This window comes from Fundulus heteroclitus, chromosome 13 (assembly GCF_011125445.2).
Source record: "Fundulus heteroclitus isolate FHET01 chromosome 13, MU-UCD_Fhet_4.1, whole genome shotgun sequence".
Lineage (NCBI taxonomy): Eukaryota > Metazoa > Chordata > Actinopteri > Cyprinodontiformes > Fundulidae > Fundulus > Fundulus heteroclitus.
This window is the reverse complement of record NC_046373.1, coordinates 3,396,615-3,414,886: the sequence shown is the minus strand read 5'-3', so window position 1 is coordinate 3,414,886 and position 18,272 is coordinate 3,396,615. Positions and strand designations below refer to the sequence as shown.

Sequence of the window (18,272 nt, the reverse complement as noted above, 5' to 3'; positions counted from 1 at the left end):
GCTGGCCCCTTTTTGCCCTTGAAAGAGTCTGGTAGCAAAACACGGCAGTTTTAAAAGTACAAAATGGCAAAGGGACAAAAGGACGGGCACATGGGTGTCAGTTTGAAGTTGTAGATCTTTCGAGGTTCTCCTTTGCAGCATGCAGCACTGAGATCACATGCATGAATGTTGCCGTTAAACTGCATGCACACACACAACAGGACATCCAACAACTAGAAATGCATCCAATCCAGGCAAACTTGCAGTCAGCATTGACGAAACGTACTTAAGCTCCAGCTTCATCCAGCTGATCTGGGTTAAGTTCTCTGTAATCACGCTATCATACAAACAGATATTGGCTTCACCAAATAAGGTGACAAACAGAAATGTATGTATGTATGTATGTATGTATGTGTTGGTATAAAAAAATGCAACTTGTTATACTTATTTAAAATGGTTACAAATTATTTACAAAGAAGGTACACACTGATTCTTTGTTACATTAAAATATTAATCTAAGCTAAAAAGAGGGGGAAGTAAACAAATTTGTTGTTAAATATGTTACAGCATCAAAGCAAGGACAACAGGAACGAGTTATCGATAATTATGTTGCCTTCAACTGAATTCAGTGGTTTTTGTCACAGTGAAGTGACTCTAAATCAAACAGTGTGAGAGGATACATGGGGTAATACAAGATTGCCTGGTTAATTCACAACAACACCAGATCTTAGAAAATGTCCTCACAGCTTCTGTTAAGATATTTATGGTCAGTGAGAATTTTCATAGTTGTGTGTTGGAAAATGGGATATAACAGTGACTAGTGTTTGAAAATTAACTAAGTTATTTGGGTTTCATGAGAGATTTGTGCATACTTAAAACTGAATAAAAATGTACTTTGTCCTCAAGTAAAATTCACAAGGGAATTATAGTTCAATAACATGAAGGAAATAGCTACACAAATAATATTGTTTTAGCTTCCGTGTCTAAATGTTATAAAGATGCCTGTGCGCACCTATCCATTCATTGTTTTAGTTAATTTATATATATATATATATATATATATATATATATATATATATATATATATATATATATATATATATATATATATATATATATATATATATATATATATATATATCATATATATATATCATATATATATCAGCTAAGATTGAGATAAAACATTTAATTATATACCCTCACCATTAAAGAAAATAAGCAGAAAACTGTAAACATGATACAGGAAACATTGAATAACCAAGTGCTGTTTCAATGCCTGTACCACTGCTCTTCATATTTGGCTATAGCATCTGAACTGCCCAATGAGTATGAGTATTCTGATTATCTAAACAATCATCAGCTACAGTGCCATGACGAAAGTTTGCATACCCCTGGAAACTTTGCACTTTTTCTCCTGTTAAAACCACAAACTTAACTGGATTTCACTAAGATTGTATATCCAAGACAAGAATGGCACACATTTGTGTCCAGCCCCCTTTAGAACCAAAGAAAAAAATCCTACAATCCACAATCCAGTGTGACCAACTTCCTTCAGAGCTCATCTAATCAGTAAATAGAGTATACCTGTGAGTAATTTAATCTGTTTAAATACAGCTGTTCTGTAAAGGGCCTCACATGTTTCTTAGGGATGATCTGAGGATGAATACCAGAATGAAGTGCAAGAAACGGCAGACAGGCTAAAGTTCTAGCCATTCTTTGAACATCTAACAAAGCATTGATCAATGCTTCATCTGAAGATGGAAAGAGTTTGCCACAACCAAAAACATCCTATTCCTTCAATGACTAGTTGTGAAGTCCACAAATCTGGCCTTTTTTAAAGAGTGACAAGATTTTTAAAGTGCTTAAAGAAAGCCATCAGAAGTCCAGTCCACAGTTTGCCACATGCAAGTGGTCAAAACAAGAGATGTGCAGAAAAAGATGCGCTTGTCAAATGAGAACATAACGGAACTTGTTTGGCCTACATGCGAAATGCTGTGTGCTGTGTGCACAGTAAAACATGGTAGTGGCACCACTGTGCTGTGGGAATGCCTTTGTTCAGCAGAACACAGAAGCTGGTCAGGGTTGATTGGAAGATGGATGAAGCTAAATACAGGGCAATCCTGCAAAAGCTGCTTCCAACAGGCAGTGCTTAGTCAAAGGGAAGACCCTAGTAGTATGGAGACTAGGGTTGCAAATTCACTACATACTTTCAGACTATTATCTGTAAAAAAAGAATAGAAAGAAAAACAAAAAGAAAAAAAACTGTCAAAACCACATATAATATCCCTTCCGATGTTTGTGTTGGACATTCTCATAAAGTTACAAAGAAATTACTTTTAAGTTTGTGGTTGTGATTTACCAAAGTCTGAAACAGTTTAAGGGGTATGACTTATTTCGCATTGCACTGTAGATCTATTGACACCATTTTTATCCACCGAGATTTGTAAACATATCTTACTCTATAAATCATATACTGGCATTTAATGATAAAGCTTGGCACCCCTCTGATTAAAATGCCCCCGGGTTACCGAGACACATCCTCCAACAGTGCAGGCTCATGATTACTAAAGAAAAATATATCTCATGGTGACCAAAACCAATCTAATCTATTCAGTTGATAATCTGTACTGGCAAAAACAAATGTACAAAGTAACTCTGCATGCCCTAGACTCCTGCTTAGGAAGAACACCAACACATTAGGATCAATTGTGGGACTGGAGGCTCTAGTCAGATTTGTCGACGGTTGGTTTAGATAGGTGGCAGAGAGTAGGGCGGGTCATCGGCGATACTACCATCCTTATAATACACTGTTGACAATAGATGGGTGTAGGAACTGAGGGTTGATGAAAGAGAACCCTGCAAACTCTGCCTGGTCAATGTTGGCTATAACCAGCTCGTCGGGTGGTGTAAGCTGGGGCTGGGTGCGTGTGAAGAACTTGTCGAAGTTTTCGGCGCCTTTGCCACACTGTAGAAAAGAAGCACAAAGAGGAGAGAGGCGTTTAGATATCAGGGATACGGAGCAATCAGAAGTACAGAAGCAGAACAAAGCAGAATGGCAGGTAACGTTTGCGAAATAGCGAAAACTACCGGTTTGCGACGCCAATTCAGAGCAGCTCTGGTAGCGTTGGATTATTGTACCAAACAGCCCCGTGCAGAAGACACACATAAGTATATACAGCAGCTTAGAAAAGTATTGATCGTCCCTGAACCTTTCCACATTTTTTGAAGTAACAGCCACAAATTTCAATATATTTTGAGTTTATTGTATGAACCAACAAAAAGCAGCACTTTTTAAAATCTTTTGACAAGCAAAAATCTGAAAAGTGCCGTATGTACGTCATTTGCATGTACATCAGCTCCCCTGAATCAATACTTTTTAGAACCATGTTTTGGTTCGGCGCATTTTCACTTGGTATGTATCCACCAGATGTGCATATCTAAAAAGAACATTTTGCCCTCTTCCCTTTACAAAATAGCTCAAGCTTATTCAGAGTGGACCTGTGAATATCAACATTCATGTTTTGCCACGAAATCTCAGTTGGATTTTGGGCTGGACTTTGAGTGGGCCATTAAAACAATTCAAAGTGCTTTGGTCTAAACAATTTCACTGTAGATCGGAATTGTTATCATGTTATCATGTTATTATCCTGCTGGTAGCCTTCTGCTGGTAGCCTCCAAAATATCAGTTTGTTGCAAAGACATTGAGCCCAATGTCTTTGCAACAAACTGATCTTTTTCCTAGATCGGGGTGTATATACTCCATCTTCCCATCAATTCTGACCAGTCCACCTGCACCTGCTGAAGAAAAGCATCCAAAGAATGATGCTGCCACCCCTGTGGGGATAGTCTGATCAGGTGACACAGACAATATTACAAAAAGACAAAAAAGTTGATTATTCTTTGTTTATTTGACCAGACCAGAGCATCTTCAGCTGTATCTACATAACCTGCATGGCTTGTGTTGTAAAGCAAATGCAACTTTTAATGCCTTTTTTTTAGCAACAGTTTTTTTTTTCTTGCCACTCTTCTCTAAAGCTCATTTGTGTAATGGTACCCAATATCCTGTCCTGTAAACCGATTTTCCCACCTGAAGGAGGGATCTATTTATTTTTATTTTTATTTTAATTAAAGCTTTATTTAACCAGGTAAAATAACTACTGAGATCGAGACCTCTTTTACAAGGGTGACCTGGCAGCAGTACGTCATAGTGGACAAAACAAAGAAAGCAAAAACAAAAACAGTGAGAACATAAAATGTGAGTAAAATTAGCTATTAAAATGAGTTGTGATTTCAGCAACATAAACATTTTAAATTGTAATAAGTTAAGATCAAGCTCCTACATATTTTGGCTGCTTCTGAATAATGGTCTCCTCACCCAGCTTGTCAGTTTAGTCTGAACGGCGATTTCACGACAGGTTTGTGGTTGCACACTTTTCATATTCCAGTGGCTGAACAGTGTTCTGGGATTTGTAAAAAGCATTGTATAGTGTGTATGTGTACGGCAAATGCATGGTGCATTTTTAAGTTTGTAAAATACATTGAAAACCCACTTTTCATTTTCTGCTCACTACTTTGTGCTACTTCTGTATTGGTTTATTGAACTAAATCTCAATAAAACAAATGGAAGTTTGTAGTTGTAACAAGACAAAATGTGCAAAATATGAACGCTTTTGTCAAGATATTGTATATTCAAAGTCAAACATTATTCACAGTCCTAGTTAAGGAATATAACAAGATAAAGATCAATAAACGACAACTAAAAAGAAGTGTCAGTCAGTAGAACAACCCAGATTTGTTACACTGACATCGTCGTGGTTTAGGTAAAATTCACTATATGTTGCACCTTTTAACACCTAATGAAGGAGGAAGCCACTGGTTACATTATCTGAATCTCACATACTCTAATTACACTCTCAATCGTTATTCAGGCCCCTAATGATGCAGCTGTGGAACAGCAATTCTACTTGAAATAAACGAGTCTCCAATGGGATTCTGTGGGAGCATTATTGCTACTGAGAATTTCTAAGCCATGACAGTTCTTGCATGTTTAGTAATCATAGTGTACTTGTAGGCTCTAAATAGAACAATAAACCAGTAAAACGGTTATTTGGCCATTACTACCCTTGCGGGCATGTTCTTGATCTAATCCCCTTGTTTTCTTTAGATCCATCATGGGAAAGTGAGTTCAAATGTGTAGTTTTTTAGATAGTTTTTTTGATTCAATGCTTATTTTTATTACCGTAGGTTAATGGGTATGTTTTATGGTGTCAATAAATCCCCTAATTGTACTGTGAATATGTGAGGTAGTCAGGGAACCAGAACTATTTTTTTCATCTTTGTTGTTGTCTTGAGAAGGTATGATCTTATCCCCTTTTCCGGTTTTAAAATAAACGAGAACAAGTAACAAGAAGCATATTAATTTTGGACACCATAATGTATTCAGTGTAAAAAGATTTTGGCTGCCATCCACCATCATTTATGCAGAGGCACTTGTGTTGGAGCTTCAAGAAATGGCTTTAAAGATACCAACACAATTGCAGAGGAGTTGCTCCTGAGTCAAGTCAGATGCCAAATGCTTATTACGTGTATGTGTGTGTTTCTGTATGATTATGCTAAATGTGTGCAACAGCGTAGATGAGCCCCATGAGTAGGAGGACTCTAATGAGGATAATAAGTGGATTTGTGCACAGGCTTCTCTTTTTCCGCTCACTCCCCCATGTACATTCCTCTGATTTCTGTTGCACTCCATTTTCAATAAAGACAGCAAAGAGACAACAACATACCTCCATGTACTAAGGTTATGTGAGCAGTTAGCTGTAACCAGATTTGATTTTAAAAAGTAAAACTGTAAAGAGTGAATCCAAAATTAATTCTGCTCTAGATTCAACAATTAATGCCATCCATTTTGGTCTATTGTCAGAATGTCCTGTTGTCTTTTTAGCCATTCTGTCTGATCAGTATTAAAACATCAGTCTAAATTACAGAGCTGTGGCAAAACATTTTACAATTAATTTAAAATGCCAAAAATATCCAGCCACAGTCGCCCTACGCTTATGACAATGCTACTGGACCTGGCAGCCAGCTGGCAAACATTACAGTTGAAAGTTGGAAAGAGAGTGGGCGAGTGCATGTGCTCCACCTACTGGCTGGGAGGAGTAATAGTTGTAGCTATCGCCTTTGAGTTTGCATTGTTATCAGGTAATATAGTCAGTGGAGGGCAGCTCCGAGTTAGCTTCAGAATTCAAAGAAAGTTTCAATCAGCATCCAACGTGATGACGGAGGAAACATTGTTAACTTGCATTCTCAGAAGAAAAACAACTCAAAAAAGGCAACATAGCAGATTCAGGTGGTCTTTGTGGTCATTAACTACAGTACATCATGCAATATGTGAAGTTATGCCAAACCTATTGTCGTCCTCTTGCTGACCAAGCATGATCTGTACTGCGCCAGACTAAACCCAAGATTAAGCGTGGTATCGTGCCATGTGTTGTGCTTAGATATACATTCACAACTTGCGTATAAAATAATTAAATATGCATGGAATTAAAGCCGGAGACTGACGGAAAACTCTGTGTATTTAATGTTTAGTATATATGGACATCAATTCCTTACATGAGAATTACAGTTTTGTAGAGGAAAGAGACCTTAGTTAGTTTAGAGATATGCACGTCCTTGGCTTTAAGCTCCCTCCAGTCAGTTTTAATAATGTTTGGGCAGTTTCAGCCCACAACAAAATGTGACCTTGCATGACTAACTCATGACTAACTGATCTTGGTAATTGATGTCTTGCAGTACATTCACAGACATCGATTTTGGTGAATGTGTCCTGTATTTATGTTCTTTAGTGCACCAGTGTCTTTTGGTGTCTCATTATCTGCGTCTTGAGGTGTCCCTGTTAGTAAAGGTGCCGATCGCTCTATTTTTACTTCCCTTCCACTTTTGTATTGGATGGACGAGACAGAGCTCGACAGATGATTTAATAGAGCCGAGCACAGCTGAAGAGGAAAAACTCGAGGCCACAGATGTGTCCACGAGGATTGTGTTTGCGTGCAAGCTTTTTGACTGTGACCGTTGCCACCATCAGGTGACATTTGCCCAGAGCCAGTGCCACCCTGTCGTGGAGGATAGACAGCAGGGCCGATGCCGCGAGATGAAAATAAAATGTGGCTCAACGTGCACACACATTAGTGCATTTGGCCCCTGAATGTCCTCTCTTCCCTTGCACGGCACACACCTGACGGGTAATCGCAAGCATCCTTCAACTGCTGGGTCTCTTTGTACACTTGTCTTCTTCTATCCATCACGAACCAGTCATCACTCAAGCGAAGCAACACACTTTTAAATTTGACCTCTGACGACAATCTCCAGCACCAAAATGTCCCTTTCTGTATCCCAAAGCAGTTACTCCTTGTGACATCTGGACAGAGCTCTGGGGCCATACCGCTGCCGCTGTGTACACAAAGCATATGTGGGATGAAGCTTCAGCCGCATAACTGACAGCAGTGAGTCTGTTGCACTACTTGACGAGCACCCTTAATTTACTAAAACAGCTGTCTTTTATTTCTACAAACAGAACAAAATGCCATTTTCTCTTGGTGTGGCAGAAATATCTAGATTTTTCATGGAAGCTGCTCTGATAGAATAAATGCATGTCAAATGACAATTTCAACAAAAAGAAAAGGAGACCATGTTTGTATAGAAAGATAAATTTGAACATCTTGAAAAAGTACAAATGGCCCATTAGGCAGTGATTCAGTCTGCGGTGGGTGAACTCTGGTTAGCATGCTGTTGAAACATCTACACATACACTCCGTGACACAGTGTCCTACATGAGCTTTTTTTTGACCTACTTTCTCTCTATCTATAATTCCCCTCCCTCTCTCTTTGCAAGACGTACAGATGTGCACGCCTCTGCACTCAACTACGTTAAAAGAACTCACACTGCTACTTAGGAACATAAATAAGTCTACGCATCCATTAGGGTTATGTCGAGACACAAATAGACACACGCAGACTTTATCCCTATCCCTTAAAAACCTACTTCTCTCCCCTTGAAGCCAGTATTATGCAAAGCTCTCCTCGACCTTTTTCTTTCAAAGCGAAAGAACAACTGAATAAGAAGCAAGAGTATTTTGAGTGACATGAATTTTATCTATAATAGTAAAGGTGTGTAGCTGTTTGTACTTAAAATGATCAAATATTTATTCTGAATCGCCTAATTTAAAAGCTAAAACAAAACATAGCTGAAACGCTTGATTATTATTTACGACTACACTAGGACTCAACTGAAATATAAAGTAATGTGTAAAAATGTGCTTAATGGGTGAATTTCTCCAGGGTTTTTTGAAAATGTGTTTCTATTAAAGAGATTCATCTCTCCACATGTAAAACTTCATATAGGGAAACATTTTCAACCCCTAACATTTCCAACACCCATCACACTATAGCATTTCTGCTTTGTATTTTAGAAAGATTTGCTCTCTGACATAAATAACTCTGCATTATAAGCTTTCTACAAACCTAATGCACTGGTACTGCTTTCATGTACTGCCCTTACAAAAGTCTGCGTATTTGAAGCGAGGCACCAGGGGTCAGGAGGGGCATCCAGTTTAATTTGGATGTAGTAGTTGCTGTGGTGACCCCTGAATAAGGGAGCAACTGGAAAGACTCACTTACAACACTTTCTGAGCAGCATACATGAAGTCCTGGGGTGACTGTGACTCAGTGGGTGGAGTAGTCTTCTTGCAATCTGAAAGATGTGGGTTTGATTCCAACTTCCCCTGGACACATGTCGCTGTGACTCCGGGCAAGCCAATGTATGGCAATGCTTCGAATATCCATTGAGAGGAGCGGCTTTGTTGCTTACCAAAGTCGTACTTACACATTTGAACAGATTTTTGAGCGCATTGTGCAACATAATATCGGTTAGTAAGCACAACGTTAATCATACATAAGGCGCACCATCGATTTTTGAGAAAATTTAAGGATTTTAAGTGTGCCTTATAGTCGGGAAAAATACGGTAGGTATTTGTCATAAGAAATGTAGGCAATTGGTAACTTCAACTGTGAAGGGTAAAATGCCAGTGGAGAGTCCGCGTGGCTCACAGTACACCTGAGTATGTGGAAGTTTCTGTCCCACACACTTTTTTATTCTTGCTCCATCAGAATATTTTCTTCTTCACCTTTAAACATCATGAACATCAGTCAATCTTACTTTAATTGTTAAATTCAAAGCAAATATATAGCAAATTGAAATATAAAACCTAAAAAACAAATGCAGAACACATATATTTATTTTAATTAAACAGATCCTCCAAGAGGAAGAGTAGGCACACTTTTGCCAATGTGTTTGTCTCGTGGTCTTATTTTTCTTTTAGCTACGGCGAGTTAGAACGTATCTATATTTTTATAAATTGCTATGTGTAACTGTGTATGAGTGACCAAGTACCGTGTGCCATGCACATTCATTTCTTGGAAACTGCTCCAAGTCTTTTGTGTAATGACTAAGTCCTCCCATTTATTTGTTGGCCTTGTTTTCATTGACTATGATTCAGCAGCTCTCGATCTGACCTACTTTGTTTCCGTTTTTCTTTCATTCGAACCATAAAGACAATTCAACATGCACAAGTGGGTGTAAAAACATTTAGGAATCAAGTGAACTGTTCGCCCCAGAAATAGACCAGATTTTGAATTCCAAACACATAACCCTTGATTTTGCCGATGTTTACTTACAAGCTATGTTCGTTACCTTCATTAGACAGCTGCAAAGTGACACAGTCATCTTCTATAAATATGGATTAATGCTAACTACACCTGCCATGACAGTCATCCTCCCACAATAACTGTCCTCCATACTGTCCAAAGTCTTTGTCCACCATAATACAGATGGTGCGACTCTCCCTGTTAATGACAGTTTTAATAACTGCAATTCTACATCTGTCACAGCCAACTGAAGTGTGATTGAGAAACAAAAAAAAAAAAAAATATGAGATAAGAAAAGGGAGAGGTTTGAGAGGAAAGAATGGATTACATGAAGGGTGAGAGGGTAGTGTGTTATGATAGCCAGTTATTGGTAATAGACTCAGAAATAATTCAATGTTACATTGCATGGAAAATGGGGCAAAATGAATCATTCTGCAGAGGGTGACCATGTTTATAGGTTAGATTCAGTTGGTCCTTCCTCTCTTTCTAGCTCTCTCCTCTTTTGAGTATCTCTGCATCCATCTGGAAACCATGCGAGCATGCACTATGCAATGAGCATGCACATTTGGATGCCTCCCTGCAACTTAAATGTACCCAGAGTAGCGCATTTCATAACCCTGAGCTTTCCACATTTTGTCACATTATAGCCACAAACTTCAATGTGTTTATTTAGGATTTTTCTTGATAGCAAAACACAACGTAGCACATAATTATGAACTGGACATATAACACGTGCAATGTTTTAATTTATTTTTAAAGCAAAAATCTATTGTTAGACTTTTAATACATTTTTGTTGTGTATTTCGACCCTCTAGGAGTGCAGAACATTAGCCTGTCCAGGTACTGAATAGATATCTTTATATTCTGTTTGGGCCATATTTTTCAAGCCATTCAGTTTTCTCCATTCTTAATTATGTTTTTTCAACAATTACGTCACAGTATTTGCTACAGAGGAGCTAAAAAGGGTCATGAGTTTCCAGCTCACAGGTTTTGCAAATCCAACATTTTTATCCGCAATTTTGTAGCCCAAGCTAAAGGATACCGAAGCTACAAGTATATAAATGAAAATGTTCAGTTATTGGGTGTATTAACCCACACAGTTCATTACAACGCCCCCCCCCCCCCCAGCATACTACAACAATGCAACCTGGAAGGGGGTGGGGTGTGTAGAGCCTCCTCTAGATTTAAAGAGACAGCACCAAAATGAGCTGCTCTCAGATGCACATCAGAAGAGGAGCAAAAGAGGGGCTGTGGGGCAACAACAACGCGGAATTCAGACAAAAGCATTGTAGTTCCACTTTATATAGACCACAACTGAAAGATTTGAATGTGAAAAGGAAGGATTTAAAACATATGTCCCTTTTAATAAAAATCCAAAAGGTTTGGTGTGCACTTGTAATTAACCCCCTTTACGTCAAAACCCACATCATAAAGTTGAGTGCAAACAATTGCCTTAAGGAGTCAAAGTAATTAGAGAAGAACGTCCCCTTCTGTGTAATTTAATCTCAGTGTGAACTCAGCTGTTCTATGAAGGTCCTTGTTAAAGAACATTACTGGGCAAACAGCATCCTGAAGATCAAGAACAATACACCAGCCAGGTCAGGGATAAAGATATGATAAATTGTATTGCAGTGTTAGAAACCATTATACTCTGGTCTGGGTGAATACTCGATTCTGATTGGCTGCAGGGTGTCTGTTAAAAAGTGTTATAGGACACAAGTTACCTTCAAATAGCCTGATTGCTCTAAATTATTGCGCTGGCTCAAACGTTTGCTGGTAACGGCAAGACAGTTGACGTTAGTTACTTTGGCAACACGTCACAAAAGAGAAATAGTTATCTCAGCTGCTTCTTGTGAAAAATGTACAATTTTAACGGTGAAAAAAAAACATTAATTTATTAATAATTGATTTTTTTTTTAAAAATTTTTTTATAAGTGACCATGGTATAAGCGGGATAATGCCCTTTGAGCTGTCCATGATCAGGAATTAATGGACTTCACAGCGAGCTACTGCTACAAACTATAAGAAACTCCAAAAATGCTGAAACCCTGAGTTCTTTTAAATTAAGGTTCAAACCCCATTTCTTCAAAGTTCCTTTTGACTGTTGTATTTACACTATTAACTGAAGCATAATTAATTTCTGTCTGCAGTCCAACATTTCTGTATTTTCTTTTATTATGCCTCTGCAACATATTTTTATGTGCATTTTCTTTCCTATGTTTGCATCATGTAAAGCAACACAAAATTGTGTTGTAGCTAAAATTTGCTACAAATAAACTACAGTTCATTATAAGTCAAGCTATGACCTATAAATCAAAGGAAACATATTTTATCTTATTTTTTTTTGCTATCTTTTTTTTCTGTAGAATTGTTTTGACACGCTTATCCCTGTTGGGGTCGCGAGGGGTGCTGGTGCCTATCTCCAGCTGTCAATGGGCGAGAGGCGGGGTACACTCTGGACAGCTCTTTTTGTATTACCTTTACATTAAAAAAAAAAAAAAGAACCTAAATTCTTTGTAATTTTTTCCCAAAGTTATCAAGAGCCGCAGGTTGTTGAACCCTGTTCCAGAAAGTGTTGACTCAGGTTTTTAAATACAAATATACGCTGCACATTTTGGTTTTTATTTGCCAAAGAAGAGAACATTTTAGACCTACTATCATTTTCCTTCCACCACACAATTTTACACTAGTTCATGCTGGAATATTACACAGAAATTCCAATAAAATGTGTTATGTTGTAACATGGCAAAAAGTGGAAAAGTTCAAGGTGATTCAATACATTTTAAGCCACCGGATTTACACTTGTTCTCTCTAATATTTTAGTTCCTACTAATATTAATCACTACTCCATACAACACACCCAAGCAACAAACTGATGCAGAAGCAATGGACCCTTCCTTCGGTACTTTTCAAAATCCATAATAACCATCATTTTCTTCAGCTAACTCCCACACACCAACATTTTCCTTGTAAATACACACACCAGGCACACACAATGCATCCACTCAGTGGGTAACTACATAACCAAGGAGACCATGATTCACCTGATTAGAGGAAGTGGAGCCCTTGAGGGTTGAAGCAGTGGAGAGCTGAAGTTTAAAAATGAATATATATGGAACACACTCATTTATAGGCAACACGAAACGAACTTGGTTCATGGGTTGATTTTTTTGAAAGAAATGCAGCTTATATGTATTCTGTACAGAGCCCGGAGTCTGATGAACATTCATGAATTTGTGTCATGAACAATTCAAAGAATGAAGTGTGGATTCGGAATTTATTACCAGCAATTTAATGGTCATTTAAAATTACCTATTGGGTCAGATGCCCTAAAAACAACACTATATTTGTTATTATTATTTATTTAATCCATTAAATGTTTAAAATACTAATTTTATACTAATAATAATGTTTTTAAACAATCTGTGGTTAACACCACAAAAAGGGTCTACTGGAAGTCAAATTAACTTAGATGTGTGATTTCACTTTTACTCAAAAGGTTAAGCATTAAAAGAGGATTATGTAGGTCAAGACCTTCACTGTTTTTTGTCATTTTGCATTTTAGCTTGGCTTTTCATCTGTGTTTTGTGGCTGGGTGCAATATGACAAGTGTTGTGGTTTACAAAACTAAAAAAAAAAAAACATTAGGATCTGGTAAGAACCAGATCATTTCTTGCAATCCTGAAATTATTTGTAAAATGTTTGCGTTAACAGAGAATATGCTGTGCCACTTTATTGGTATAGAACTGTATGTGATTCTCAGAATTGGTTTGGGCAATCTGTTCCTTTCCTCCTTTCCATTCCTGAAACTGTCCCTCTCTCTTAATGGCTTTTTTTATTCCAAAACATCAACTATCCCAGTTGGCCTGAACAAAGACTGTCACACAGATTGTCAATTTATCTTACTAAATTTATGCTACTCAATTTATCCTACTAGAAAGGAAAAGAAAATTTTAATGAGGTAGATCTAAATTACATTATATTTTATTAAAACAAAGACTCCCACCATACAACCATTTCTTAACTGCTTGTTGTTAGCAAGATATTAATTAATAATGTGTTGCTTAAAATCTTCTCAGCATGGGGAATATGTACTAAATTTAGCAACCCTAATAAGCTTCTTTTAATTCCACTCTTTTTAAATCATCGTCTGGTGTAAAAGTACTGTACTGTATTTTACTTATAAAGAATGTGCCAGAGTTCATGGACAGATCACATAAATATGTAATGAAAACATTACATTTTTAAATTGATTTGTAGACAAAAAAACATAATTGGCAGATTTACAATATGTGGCAGAGTTACAGAAAGTTCTGTTGTCTCTTCTAGTAAAAATGTGTAAAAAGCCTTAAAATAAAGTGATATTTTACTGCTTTAAAACACTCACTTGGAAAGAATGTCCTGCAATGCAACAAAGAGTGGCATCATAGGGTTCCACTTCTCTATAACAAAACCTAAACTCTTTTTTGGGAGGCATGCTAAAGCCGGGATATTTTTGAACCATTACACACTGGAACCTGTTTTCAAACTGTGCCATTGTTAGGGAAAACACTGTTTTGTGTAAATGGACAGTATAAACACAACCAAACTGTTCCGTTTTCACCTGAAAACGTGTAAAAAGAGCCAAAGAAATTAAATTTCTACCCTTCAATGAAAAATTTGCTTGCTAAATTCTACAGGAATTGTATCTAAAACTGTGTGCTTTGGTCAGATCGGTCTAAGTTTGAGCTATTTGACAACGAACAATGAAGATGGGTTTGGAGTGAAAGAAAGAAGTAAAAAAACACATCATGCTATACAGTGTCATAAAATGGCTCTTTTAAGGCTTTTTACACATCTTTTTATGAGCTGCCAACAAATTTGTATGTTTCAAATTGGTACAAGTAAACGTTTACGCAACAGATCTTAAGACTTTGTTTAGATGTCCAAGTTATATTCTTTGTGCATGTAATTTTTTTCAGATTTTATTTAATTTTCTACTTTATTTAATTTTCTACTTTAGGTTGTACAGACTCCAGAGTCCCCTCTGTCCTGCAGAGGGGAGGCATGAGCAGTCCATCCCAGAAAACAAACACCGGTGCACCATTTTCTGCACCAAATCATAAACTACAACCACAAAAATATTCCTCATAAGAAGAAGTTTTAGGACCTATTTTAAAGAAGAATAATCTGCTTCAGAGCAGTGGTAAAAACCACTAGCCATGGCTTTTTCTGGCCCGAACATGGTCCACTCACCACTTTAGGCTTGAAGGGTGGCTGTATCTCTCTGTTCTCAAGGCGATCCCAGTCGATCCGTCTGAAGAAGGCATGTTCTCTGATGTCTCTCTCTCCTTCATCGCCGCAGCCCAAACGTTTGGATGGGTGTTTGATCATCAGCTGGTAATATATGAAATCAATCAATAAAATATAAGATGGGTCAAGCCAAAACAATTAAGTAAAGCATGTCTCTTTAATAGCAGATGTATCACTTCAGCTCAGTGTCAATGTCAATGGAATAACGTTTGTGCATTTAAAACCACTTAAAAAAAGTTGTATGCCACCCTTGTAAGGAGTAATACCCGTGATACCATTCTCCATTTGGGGAGCTTGGGATAAAAAACAGGTACCTGGGGTGTGTGTTTGTGAGTGTGTGTTTGTGGCTGATAGAAACTATTTTTTTAACAGTAATACATTTCTGTGCAATGATGCAACAAAATACTAGATTATAAGGGGCCCAACTTAAATAATTAAAGGAGCAATGTGCAGTATTTCTCCACTAGGGGGGCTATTAAGCACTGTCTGTAGACCAAAACAAGATGTGTGACAAGCCACACCTCTTTCTGGCTTTGTAAGCAAGAGACTGGAGAACAATACAGAGAGATAGTGTGTGACGTCATAACATTTTCTATCTAAAATACATTTAGTTCTTCACATCACTATGTTTTGTTCATTTTTAATCTAAAATAATTACATTTTGCTTATTGCTCCTTTAAATATGCTAATAGCTTTGAATGTATCTCAGTAAAAAAAAGTGATTGCTGCTCTGTTGTTTCTGTGTCTTTCGAAATTTGATTGTACTGCCTTTCTAGGTCAGCATATGACAGATGGGCCTGAAAATGTGTGACATAATGGCTTTCTCCTTGTTCTCCCTCTGCTTGCTCTGCCTTCAGAGAACTGCTGTCTCCTCAGCTCACCCTGGAATAACGTGACAAGACGATTTGCACCTAGTTGAGGAAGTAAAACAAGATTTGTATGCCAACACTGAACCGCAGATATAAACATTTGTTATTGGAGTGGTTTTAATTAAAAAGGTTCAAAATAATATCCTAAAATTGTAACTAATTTAAAGTGTTTGATAACCTTCAAATGGAAACCCTTATTATTATATTTCAACTGTGAGGCAAGTTAGCAAATATTGGGCTATCCAAACCTCTGCGATACAACAAAGAAAACTTGTCTTATGATAGCACACATATCCTTTATACATTCAAAGTACACATTAATCTTTGCACACTCGTGCAGCAACCCGTTCAGACAGAACAGTCGTAAGAATGGAAAGTGCTAAAGAGGAAAAGATTGGTGCAAGACCTGTTTGTTTCAGGTTTAATAATGGCAGAACAGGTACTGAGTTGGAGTTACTATGTTCAAGATCTTCTTTTTTATGTGGTATGTCAAAGATAAGTACACCAATGCTGTGTCATTATTGAGGTTTTTCTTTGTTTATTTTGGACTTTTCTTGGATCAGCCTTCACCTCTCAGCTACTAGCCAATCAGCTCAGTCTCCTTGCAGTCAACACCTTGCTGTTAATCAGACCCACCTGCTGCACTAATTAGTGAACTCTGGTCACCTGTTCACCGGCCTACATACACCTGCCTCAGCCTACTCATCCTTGCCAACAGTATCAAGCGTTAAGAATTTGCTGTGGGGCAATGAAGACGACACCAGTGTCAGCACTACAGGTAGAAATGGGGGAAATGCCATTGGAGTTAAGAAGGAAACAATTAGGAGTAGGGTTTTGGGCAAAAGTAAAAGGGCATAAAAAAAGTTATCCTATAAATAATATATTACAACCATGCCAAGAAAGTGTTAAGAATGTAAAAATAAATAGTTTTGGATGGATAATAAATAAAGAAATAAAGGAAATAGGATTAAATCAATGTTTAATTAGCCCGGTCGTGGATTTTTCATGTAATCCGCCTTGGATACAAAAAGAGATAAAAGTTGATTTAACATTGTTGGAAGAAGGAAGACAAACGGTAGAAGGAGAGGTGGAAAGATACATAAGAAGGGTATATGGAGAATACTTACAAATATATACAGATGCATCAAAGATGGTAAATGATAGAGTAGGGATAGCATTTATAATTCCAGATTTAAACATTATGGAAAATAAAAGATTAATGGATAGTTTGAATGTATACACAGGAGAGTTACTGGCTATTTCAATGGCGTTAAAATGGAGTGAAGAATTAAGCGAAAAGAAAGTGTTAATTTGTTCTGATTCAAGTAGTGCATTAATAAGTATTATGGAACAAGAGTCGGAAGCAAGACAAGACATTCTGATAGATATAAATAAATCAATACGTAAAATGGGAAAAAATGGATGTACTGTTAAATTTATTTGGATTCCGGCTCATACTGGAATAGTTGGAAATGAATTAGCAGATACATTTGCAAAGAGTGCGAGTAAGAGAAATGAAGTCGAACTGGAAGGTAAATATAGTAAAAATGAGATAAGGAGTATAAGTAAAATATATTACAAAAAGAAGTGGCAGGAAAAATGGGAGGGTGAAAAGAAGGCAAGGTTTTATTATAATATTCAAAAAAAAGTGGGGGAGTGTAGAAAAGAAAATAGGAATAAACAAGAGGAAGATATTATATCTAGATTAAGATTTGGACATGTAGGGTTAAATAGTACTTTGAAAATAATAAATAAACATAGTACGGGGTTATGTAATTTTTGTGGAAAGTTGGAAACAGTTATACATATTTTTATGGAATGTAATAAATATAATCTAGAAAGAGAGGAATTAGTAGAAGAGTTAAATAGGAATAAAGTTAAATTAAATATTAGAGATCTGCTACAAAAATCTTCTGGAGATGTGGTTTTTAAATCTGTGTTTAGGTTTCTTAGGAAAACAGGTCTAATAGGGAGATTATAGGGATTAGACATCTGGTTCATACTCCAGTCCAGAAGGTGGCGGTAATGCACCTGAAAGTTGTTTGCCAACCGCCATAAAACAAAAAGAAGAAGAAGAAGAAGAATCCTTGCCAGAACGTCTCTTCTCATCTGATATGATCACATGTGCTTTAACTACCAGTTCCTTTGTGCTCAGCCAGCTAGCCAGCTATTTTATTATTTTGTATATATTTTTTTTCATATCAGCTGCATTCTGTTTTAAGCCAATGATTAGGATTTGCACACTTCTGAGCAGAATGTGTGCTCTTGAATTGGGATATGTCTCTATGAGTCAACTGAATTGACTTGAAGTGCCTTGAGACAACGTAAGTTGAACAATATGCAAACATGCATATCACATTATATATAAAAACCTTACATTTTTGTCAGTCATGAATATCAGTGTCAGATTATTTGCTTCTCTACATT

General features: G+C 37.1%; 1 protein-coding gene across 7 annotated transcripts in view; it reads right to left on the bottom strand.

Annotated features, from left to right (window-relative positions):
* Positions 1 to 1,144: 1,144 nt before the first annotated feature.
* Positions 1,145 to 18,272, bottom strand: part of prkcaa (protein kinase C, alpha, a) — a 173,527-nt gene continuing 156,399 nt past the window's right edge. For 3 of the 7 annotated variants that reach the window (XM_036144901.1, XM_021322381.2, XM_021322382.2), the window contains 3 exons: positions 14,920 to 15,060; positions 12,729 to 12,773; positions 1,145 to 2,947 (listed from right to left, as the gene is read on the bottom strand). In XM_036144901.1, the coding sequence (XP_036000794.1) occupies positions 2,780 to 2,947; positions 12,729 to 12,773; positions 14,920 to 15,060 (354 nt within the window). In that variant the 3' untranslated portion in view covers positions 1,145 to 2,779. The remainder of the gene's footprint in view (positions 2,948 to 12,728; positions 12,774 to 14,919; positions 15,061 to 18,272) is intronic. The other 4 variants (XM_036144903.1, XM_036144904.1, XM_012874165.3 and 1 more) reach the window with 2 other exon arrangements.